Source organism: Psittacula echo (genome assembly GCF_963264785.1).
Source record: "Psittacula echo genome assembly, chromosome: 7".
Lineage (NCBI taxonomy): Eukaryota > Metazoa > Chordata > Aves > Psittaciformes > Psittacidae > Psittacula > Psittacula echo.
In genome coordinates this window covers 40,486,805-40,497,609 of record NC_137740.1, presented here as the reverse complement: position 1 = coordinate 40,497,609, position 10,805 = coordinate 40,486,805, and the positions used below count along the sequence as shown (strand labels likewise).

Here is a 10,805-nt window from a genome sequence, read left to right as displayed (position 1 = left end):
ACCTTTTGGAACATTCTACACATCTGCATTGAATGGATGATTCTGCTTCTGTCTAAATGACTGTAGCTAAAGCCAAGTTTTTGAAATCTGACCAAATGTATGATGAAATTCTGGAGTTTCCCAGGTTGGCATCACATGCTCAAAATAACTTCTGCAGGGCTTTTTTTTCTTTGCCAAGAATGAAGGTCAGTGGTTCAGTGGAAAGATCAGCTTGTACAGGTTGCGTATGCCCCATCTGTAAATTAACTACAGGTAAAAATGAGGAAACGTTTACCTTCTTATACTACTTAAATTCAAAGTCATTCTTTAATACTCAGCAAACAGAGTTGTTCCTGTATATGTGGGCTATTTGCTTTATTTTTAATTTCCATCAGACAGAGGAAGAGAAAAAAATCACACAAGCAGTATCCTTGAAATCTCCACATTTATTTGAGGGTAAAACCATGAGCATTTCTTTGCCTAAGTCCTTCGACTCCTCTAAATTACTGTTTCTTGATTTGCAGAAGAACTGCATGTTGGTTTTATTTAAAGATAAACAAAAACTTCTGACAGGCAAGATTTTTCCATTACAACTTTTAATTGTGCCTCACCCAAACTTTTAAGATATTTCTGTGCCTTTCCCTAGTATCTTTCTCTTAAGGAACTCAAAAAGCTGACAGAGGTGACCAAGCAACACAGGCTAAGTATTGCTCTCTGGTAAACAGGGCCTAAAAAGACTAAGCACCTAATTTAATTGGTCAAATTATGAGTCTGCAGTTTGGTGTCATGAATACCCCCTTATTGTTTTAAACCACAGTACCTCAATTTCTCATACTGAGGATGCTGAGAATGGCAATGACTGTTCTGGAAGTTTGCTTTGAAAATATAAAGCTGATCTTTTGCTTCAAAAAATGTTCCTTGATGAAATAAACAAACAAACAAAAAGAAACAAACACAAAAAGAAAGAAACCAAAACAAAAGCAAACATAGAATATTCTGACAAAAAAGTCTTCAAAGAAGCTCTCAGACTAAACTGAAACACCACAATTTCATAATTCCCTAATCTGAATATAGTCTGCTGCCCATTCTACTGTTCTGACCTCCTGCAAAAACTTGCAGGTAAACTTTAACTTTCTGAGGAGCTCCATTTGTCCTCTGCCACCCTATTCTTCAATGTGGGAAAACATTTCCATCCAACATGTAAAGAATCAGGAAACTGTACTTCAGTGAGACTCACTTTCACCTGCACAAAGGAATAATATACTCCAACATGCAAAGGTGTGTTTGGGGCTCCACAGTATTTTACTACAAATCTCAGCCCACAATTTTTTGTGGTCAAAATCAAGTCTCTACAGCTATTTCCAGTTGCAGTGTTTTAAATGAATGATATTCCCATTGTAGACACAGCATCTTAATACTCTAGCAAAATGCACAGGCTGTAAGGAACAAATACTCATGAAACTCTAACTTCTAGATTTCAATATTAACTTCTTACTTAGTGAAGTTTATAACATCAAACCTGCAGCTTTGTTCCAGTGTGCCCAGGATATTTTATTTAACAAGCAGCACATCCAATTCAGGTTCAGGAACACTTCCTCAAAAAAGGGTTTCTTATATGCTAGCATGGAGCTTTGTCCTGGCTCTGCAGCCTACTTTCTTCTCCTGTTGTCAGGGTGAGGTTTGTTTTTTGCAGCTGGAGAGCCAGATGGTCACGTTGCCTTAAACACCACTACTAGAGTTGCCTGTTATGTCTAGATTTCAAGTCAGTTAATATTCCTTACAGGAATCTTGGGTTTGCAACAAGGTACAGTTCAAAGTACCTCTTCTTACAGACACCTTATTTAGGATTGAATAAGGTTTTAAAATGGTTAGATCAAGTTCCAATTTGCCTTACATCCCAAAGCCCTGTGTGAGACAAGTTGTTCAATTTGCAAATGCAACACACTGTTAGCCTTTAGTATTCTTACCATCAATTTCAAATTAATAAACTGGCCATTTAAAAGGTAAGCTGCCAAGGCACAGTTGAGTCTGGCTATGGCAATGAAGATGCCAATATACAGATTATGGATGAAGAGGGTTGCAGAATCAATATGTCCAACAAGAACTAAATTACACACCTTTTATTTGATTTAAGCCACTAAAATAGGAGATACCCGTCTCTGACAGGGCAGAAATGTAAATTCACAAGGCAGTAACACACAAACAAAAAAAAAACCAGAAAACAAGAATGAACTAAAGACAGCCAAACCCCATCAATCTTTAGGTACAGCCACTAATAATATTAATATGGAAAAAGCTGTCAAACCAGATACTGCTCTGTGTGTCCTTCATCTGCCAAGCTCAAGAGTTTACATAAGCAGAGTCAGAAGATACTGAAAAGTAGAAAGGACATATACAGGAGCAAGAAAAGAGTTAAGTTTCCAGTGTAACTTTGAAGTATTTCATTTTTCTCATCCAGCATTGCAACACCTCTCTCAGTAGACCCTGTTTGTGTAAAGATAAGCCTCTATTTTCCCCATGGCCGAGCTGGAGTCTGAATAGAATACCGTTTTTCAATGAAACAGCACCATTCACTTTAGGAACATTTAGCAGTTGTAGGGATTTTCTGCTTTGAATATCTACTCAACACAAACTATTTTTCAACCAAATAACCAAAATTTTTTTTCAAATATTTCTAACATCTTCGAAACAAACAGCTCCATAGCTTGCAGGCATGAAAATAGCAAGATTCTCTAAGATGTTTGGTAGGAGTATGGGTTGATTGTTAAGTTTTCCTTCCTATCCTTCTGTCTGCAAAAAATATCCACAAATCCATAAAAATGTGGGATTATCATTTAAGTAGATTGGTGATATGATTTATATTTAAGCCTAGGGAAAAACAAGTGTGAAGATACAAACAGTCCTCATTTTATAATCATGCCTTTTTACCATGCATCTCTGAACACCCATGCCACCTAGAACTAGCTCTATTCTTAAACATCATTCTCAAAAAACTAGCTCCATTCTTAAACATCATTAATTTCTTCATTACTTCTTGCAACTTAATAGTAACTAAGCAATTAAAGCTTTAAATGCATTTTTCAAACCCTACAGGAAGAAACCAGCTTTTCAAAACAATTTGGTAAAGGAATATCAAGGCAAAATATGAGTTTTGTCTTGAAAAAAAACGTGACTGATATATTCTATTTTTTTTCTAAATATCTTACCCATAGCTGCTACTTACTGTACAGTTTGCAGCACTAGCAGCATTTTATATTAGATGTTGATATAGCTGAATACCACTAGTTCTGATGTAAGAGATGCGTGCATTACTGCAAGTCTGAAGTACATATTTTGCTTTCATCTGGGTGTTATTCTCTCATAACTAGAGTATTGAATACAGCCAAATTGTTGCCCAAGCAGCTGCAAATGAGCCGAATATCCACCTTATTGTAAATTCCCAAATTTCCACTGGGAATTAAACAATCATTCTTTGAAAAAATAAAAAATACTTTTTAGCTGCTAATTTAAAATAGATTATTCTTTTTCCTCTGATTATTATTGTCAAGAATATTAGCTCTCCATTGCAGCAAAGCCAGGGTATTTAGAAGAGTATTAATAAGCTAGCAATGGGTGCTTATAAGGTTCCCTTATATATTCCCTCAAGTCACATAATAACTGACTAAAAAAAAAAAAAGTTTGCCTCCAAATATAAAATAAAAAGAAACCCAGTGCAGCTATTACTGGGATCTAACTAGAATGGCTGACTTCAAAGCTGTGTATCTAATCTTTCAATGAGGTCCGGTTGCTGCTCTAAAAGCCCTTCCATAGGAAGACTTGATAGACTTTTTCCAGTAAATGCTTTGTGCAGTTAAGAACTTCTAAGAATGAGCAGGATTAGCTGCTGCCCTTCATCATGATCTGTCTGTAACTAAAATTTATTCTCAGACCCTTTTGGAACAACAAGTATTCCTGTGTTCTAAACAAAGAGAGGGGAGTATAAAAGCAGTTCTATAGCAGTTTTACAGCAGTTCATTAAAAAAAAAAAAATCATCTAAAAAGCAGATCCATCGTATTCAAACCTCTCTACTGTCAGAACAAGCTGGAGGGTAAAAAATAATGAAGAGTCTCTGGCAGGGACAACTGAATAGGTTACAAAACAACCAGGAAAATGTAGATGTCAGTTCAAATAACTTAATCTAAGCTACAGAGGCTTGAGGCACGAAGATTTAAGGGCAAGGGTTTCACTGTCTTTGCAGCACTCATATCTACCATCATAAATGTGGGAGAAGCCATTTCTCTCTTTTTTTCTGAGGGATGAGGGAGAAGCAGTGAAGATTTCCTTGTCATTTTCAGAGAATCCCAGCCTGCAAATAAAAAAGGAAGGAAGTGATTGCCCTCTTTTTCTCAGATTAAGTTGTTTGACTGCTCCAGCATCCACATGCAATCGAAATCCAACACAATCAGACCCCCAGAGGTGACCCTACTCTGTGCTTGGGGACAAGCTGACAATATTGCTTTTGACTTTTCCAGAAGCTGGGCTGAATACCCGGCTGAGGAGGCTCTTTCTCTGGCAAGAATGTTTAGAGAGAAATTGCCTCAGGCCTTGACCTTATGGAGGTTGCTGTTACAGTAAATTCCTACAAGAAGCCTCCATTATCTGCCTGCCCAAAGCCCTCCAGGGCACCTGCATTTCCTCTGCCCTGGCTGACCAGCACTGCTCAGGAGGCTTCATGCTGCAGAGGCACTGCCATCCTACTTGCTCTGCCCTCCCAACATTTCTCACTTACATGACAGAACTAACCCTGTTGGTGGTGTGTGAATGCATGTGTACATATACATGGGGGGGGGGGAGGTGCACACACATGCTACTGAGGATTGCTGCTTTTCCTAATTAGAAATCTCTCTCGTTTGTGCTGTTCTCACTGAGATTGTTAGTGACATAAAAATCCTGAGGGCTCCTTGATCCCAGTACAGATGGACAGGGTTAAGGATGTCTAATTTGACCCTATCTCCACAGCTGGGGAAAGTGAATGCCACACTAAACTACACTACTTCACACCAGTGTGCAGGTGAGCAGGATCAGTCACTTGAGCTCTGCGGTTCAACTAATTCTTTTGCCCAAAGCAGAGCCTTCTCAGTTATTGTTTCAATAACCTACTGAAAACATAGTAAAAATTGATGCCCAGATCACGACTGCTACATATTGCCTCTTGCATCTTTCTTCTGTTTGCTGTGAAACTCACACATTGATAAGAACATTGAACTCATTGAATGCTAGAAGAAAGGTACTCAGAAGCCTCTGCTGATATAGGAGTAATGGACTCGGCATCAACACTCAATTGCCAGCCACATTTTTCCTTCTCAATCCTAGCCTTAAATGTCAGAGTGAGCAGCCACCAATCCCTGTATAACACAAGGACTTAGTGGACAAATTAAACACATTAGATTTATTATCAGTACATATCCTCTGGTAAAAAATCGTGGCAGCATAAAGAACGCTTATACCAAAAGGGTAGGTCCCCAACTGAGAGAAATTGCTGAAGCTAAACTGACTTGAAGATGGCTGAAGAAATCACCTCTGGTATTTTGTTACCTGGACAAAAACAGAGTAGGTCCCACAGAGTGTCCGTTTCAACTCAGCAGCCACTTTGAGAAAACAGATTATCAACTGCAGTCCACTAAGAGCAATCAGAATAGAGAGTAAGATGATATTCCACTCCACTATGTTAGTAGGTTCGGTGCACCGAGACCAAGCAGTGTAATCTGTGAGGTACCTATTAGAGAAACAGCAATGTGAAGTAAATTAAATGTGGTGAGTGTAATTCAATTTAAATACACATATTTAATCTACAATCTATATAAAACCCATACTGGGCTTTATATGTTTCAAGTTTAAGAGCCAGCCTCCAGTCTTCCTTTACACCAGCATAACTCTTGCCTAGGTTTATCAAACTCGGATGCATGAGAACACTTATTTTCAAATTTTTTCAAATGGCAGAAGCCAAGTCTAAAATGGGAATTTTTCTTTCATTGATTTAATTTCATCTTTATGTGAAGGCCAGCTGACATCAGTTCCATGCAGAGAGCAGGAACACCCGACAGTATCAATCTAACCAGCACACGCAGCCTAAATGGCAAAGCCGAGGTGTCACCATGTGCAATTTCCAGTTGTTCTAGAGCCATGCTTTGCATCCTTGAGGATCATAATGTGGACAACAGACATGTGCCTTTTTAACCGAGACATGCTATAGCCTGAAGGTTAATTGCAAAACCTTAGACTTACTGGCTCAGTGTCAGTTGCTTTTTTCCTAAACATTCATAACTGAAATGCTTTAGGGAAATCTGGAGTGCATTATTCAGCATCTGGCCCTTTATGTTGAACTCAAGTTCTCCTTCTTGTATTTCCAAATGGGAATGGTAGTGCTGGTGATGCACTGCAGGGTACATTTCACTGTTTTAAAATAAAGCTGACTTAAGTCAGAGAAGGCCACAGTTTAGGAACTACCCTGTTAGATGCTAAAGGAACTTGTTTGTGATCCTCTGACAAATTTAATCCTCAGTGCATTCAAATGCGGCTGGAAGACCTTGGCATTATATGACTTGAAATATTCAAGCCTTATAAAAGTCTGACCTTTTAACTGGAGAACATAAAATCTTGCGAAAGCAGTCTCAGGTTACCGATCTGAATCAACCTTTCATGCCTGTTGGAGGCTGGGACACATACAACACTTTGTCTACCTTACTTTGGTGTTTTATGAGATACAGCAGCTGTATGCTAAAACTACCACTGATCAAACCACAGACTTCACTGAGTTTTAGGAGTTCAAGAGAAACCTACTGAGTTATTAAATATAAAAATGCCATCCATAATCCTTGATTCAAAAACTTGGAAGAATTCATGGGAATATACTGAGAAAGTATCCATCTACAGTCACTCTAATCTTACATTTTTTCACTATATGTGATTGTAAGCATCACCAGATAAAGGACACTTATCTAGATGGACCTTCAGTTCTGATCAGTACAAAGGTTCTTACATTTAATCTTTCCTTACAAGGAAGCAAATACCTTTCTTTGAAGGTTCTGGTATTCATTCAATGAGTTGAAAAACCTCATTCACCAATACAGGTCTTGTGTTCAAGAGACTAAGCCATTTTGCAAAAAACTCCAAGAGAATCTGACTGACTATTGTTTTGATAAACAGTTTCTTCCAGAGATTTACACTGATGTTTCTTACCCTCCAGCAGTGTCTTTCAAGATATAATCCCATCCATCTGATGAATTGCAGAAGGGGCCCTGGATCAACCCCAAGGTAAAAATGATGCAACTATATCCAGAGAAAGCAACTCCAAGCAGGGCCAGCACAATTGATATAAAACTCTGAAGAGGGAAGAAAAAATAAAAACTATTGTGTGGAGACAGCATCCACAGCAAATAGTCGTTCAGCCTGCCTGGCTACTTCCTTGAGGTTGAATCTCACACTTGATTTCCCCAGTCTTCAAAATTCAGAAAGAAAAATAACAAGTAAAGAATAGTAAACATACACACATAAAATAAAGATTGACAGAGTTTAAGACAGTCTTGCAACTCTCAGTTAAATATTGTTTTGCTGTTTGTTTCTGGGGTTTGTTTGGGGTTTTTTAACTTGCATTATTTTTTTCCACAACTGTTTCCCAAAATGTGAGAGGAACACAATCACACACTAAATATGTTTGCATCCCAATTTTTATTAAATTTTTAATTGAGTCATTACTGGAAAAAATAACTTCCAAATACAAGCAAGGGGATGAAGCTGTTTAGTTGGGGCATTTCATTGAAGTTCTCAGGCCTTCTATGTTCTAATTTTATTTTCCAAGGTTTTTTTTGGTGGGGTTTTTTTTTGTTTAGTTCTCTTTCATCCTGCTTATGCATCAGAAGGAAGGAGCTACGATTTCTGTGACCTCTCAATCCAACTACGAATCCTTCTCTGTAAAAGGAAGTAGAAACATTGCCATGGAGAAGGCAAAAGGATGTGCTGGAAACACAAGAACAGGAAGGGACTCAGAAATAATGCTGAAGATACGCACAAAAATAAAACACAGACTCACCCTGTAGGTTTTGTTACAGCTCTCACTCTGGCAGCACCGATGGAACATACTGCACTCCAGTGTTATTAGAATTACCGCCAGCAGAAGGATCTATAAGGGGACACTATAAGGTCAGCGAAATGACTGGAGATACTAAGCCAAAGTGTCCACCTATGGAAGACGGGGACTGTATCTGTTACGCTCTGTTTATATTTTAAAGGCTAAAAATGCTTCAAAATATGAATGTCACTGTCAGAGTTAACGTTTTCCCAAATTTTCAACTATGCTTTTCTGTTCAAATTCTCTGCCAGATACTTTTCACTAGAAAAGATAAGGTTTTTCTTTCAAGAATACACAATTTCAAAAGAATATCTCATGTTTCAATAACTCTCCCAGTTCAGCACCTTCCTAAAATCACCTTACTTATGCACTTTTATTACACACCTGCTTTCTGTCCCTGAGCCTATAGTTCTTTATGAACACAGCACAGTACGAGCAGTGGGCAAATCTGTGTTAGTATATTACTGCAGATGAGCACATTACAAATGTAATGGAGAAAATCTTAATATGCCCATCACAGTGAGATAATCTTATGCATTTTTCCTAACAACAGTGGCACTTGATACATTGTGAACTGTATCCAGTCCTCTAAATACCGGACTGCACACAGCTCTTAAAAACATCTAAACAGTTATGAGAAGTTTTTTTAGGTTTTGTTATATTTTGTTTTGGTAAAAGAGTTCTAACTCAGCCTCCACAGAGGATTAAATCAACACAGTGCCTGGCTCCATAATACAAACATAAATTACACATAAAAAAAAAAACAGCAGAGAAACAATCAACACTGCAAAACTACTTACATGAAATTAAATAGTATACACAGCATGTAATTCAGGATATTCACATTTATTTCAGTTTGATCAAGTCTTTCCTGCCTGCAGTGTTTTTGTGAAAGTAATCCATACTCTCTTTAAAAGCACAATTATACTGCTGTACAGTAACCCAACGTTACTTGCAGTAGGATGCAATTCATTAAAAATTCATAGAATCAACACTTACCATCACACCTGAGAAACAGATCCCTTCAAAATACCACACGTAGTTGGGAAGCTGGTAACTGGCAGCAGGCAAAGCTTTCCCATTAGGGAAGTATAATAGGATGTTAACAACAATACTCCAAAGCGCAAGAGGTATCAACAGACAACTCAAACAGTTTCCACATGTCTCTAAAGCCATCTCAGGAACTTTAGAAGTTTTGCTCTTCTAAGCTAACAAAAGATTACAAGGTTTTAGATATGAAAGGCGTTTTGACCTCCTCAGATTGATTCAGTCATTTTGTATTCACAGGAACAGGATGACTGGGGTATGATTCCAGAGAGAGAAGTGCTTAACAGCAGAACAATAGATGAATATCACTGTCTAAACTCATTGTTCTTTCTAAGCGTGTCTTTAAGTAGCAGTCGCCCTTCTAAAAGATCCTCCTTTGTGATCTCGCAAATAAAATATGTCAAGAAATTGAACTCAGGAAGGAACTTTAAAAACCCCTCATTTCCTAGGAACTGCTTAGAAATGCACTCCTCCTGAGAACACAGATTATGATGCAGATACTCTGTGACAGAAGGCAGGTTGCTCAGCCTTACTGAAGCCCAAAATTTTTCCTATACCTTATATAGCAAAGGGCAGCTGTCAAATGATAAATATGTCCACACTGCCTTACACTACAGAGAATTAATACCACAGTTTAGCACATACCACCCTAAGGGTGAACCAACACCTGCTGCTAACTTAGGGCAGCCTCACTAAAACACCCCCTGTGAATCATCAGAAAAATAACTGAAGAATGAGCTTTGGGTTTACTCAACAGGAAAGTCACAGTCAGAGAACAAAAAAATATGGGCTTCGTCAAAGGCAAGAAGGCTGATTTTAGAAGCAATGATGTCATGGCATATTTTCGTTCTGTTTCTTCAATAGCTGTTTCAGGCTCTGCACACGAGGCTTCTCTCATGATCTCATAAAAAAACTAGGTTGCATGTTGAAACTAATTCCTTCCTATTGCTCTGAATGAGATCATCCAAGGAAATGGGCATGGTGGTACTCATGCAATTACACCCTTTTTCTACACGTTCTCTGCTGTGACTCTCCATTTCCCCCTCTTTTACTAGGATGTTTCATTTTGAAGTCCTTAAACTTTAATCTGAGGATTTTCCCATATACCTGGTTTACTCCCTAATCACTATAGATACTTTTATCAGGATTCCCTCTAATAGAAATTAGTGGCAAACCTCTGTTTGCAGGCTCACAGGCATGGAGAACTCATATCATCAACGCTACACCTTACAGTTCAGAAAAAACAGTTGAATTAGAAGCAGGCACATCACATCCCCAGGACTGATTTATTAAAAAAATCAGAGATCATGTAATAGGCTAGAAACAATGTAATTGGCTGCTATTTCCCACAGTAATCTACTCTGATTAAAGAAACATGGAAAATAACATCTGAGACAGCATTTTTTCTGCAGTATAGCAGTCCACATCATGACTTATTTTGTACTTAAACTGAGCTCTGCAAATACCAAATCAAGGTATTTTTGTTGGCACACTATATTGATAGAACAAAACAAAAAACAAAAAAAACCCCACCCAACCAAAACCAAAATCCACTCCGTTTTATACTAAATATTATGCAAACCTGGGAATCAGTTTCTCAAATATCTTACCAAGTGTTGCAAGAACTGCTTTCCTGTTGCTGTCAATGTCCAAAAGTTGATGCCAACCCCA

The 10,805-nt window shown here is 38.0% G+C and overlaps 1 protein-coding gene across 1 annotated transcript; it reads right to left on the bottom strand.

Moving 5' to 3' along the window:
• Nucleotides 1-5,225: 5,225 nt before the first annotated feature.
• TM4SF18 (transmembrane 4 L six family member 18) lies at nt 5,226-9,263 on the bottom strand (the record flags this gene model as incomplete). The annotated part of the gene is made up of 5 exons (XM_080624019.1): nt 5,226-5,364; nt 5,538-5,735; nt 7,199-7,341; nt 8,049-8,138; nt 9,087-9,263. The coding sequence occupies 5 exons, from the start codon at nt 9,261-9,263 to the stop codon at nt 5,226-5,228; spliced, it is 747 nt and encodes a 248-aa protein (XP_080480145.1).
• Between the last annotated feature and the right edge of the window lie 1,542 nt (nt 9,264-10,805).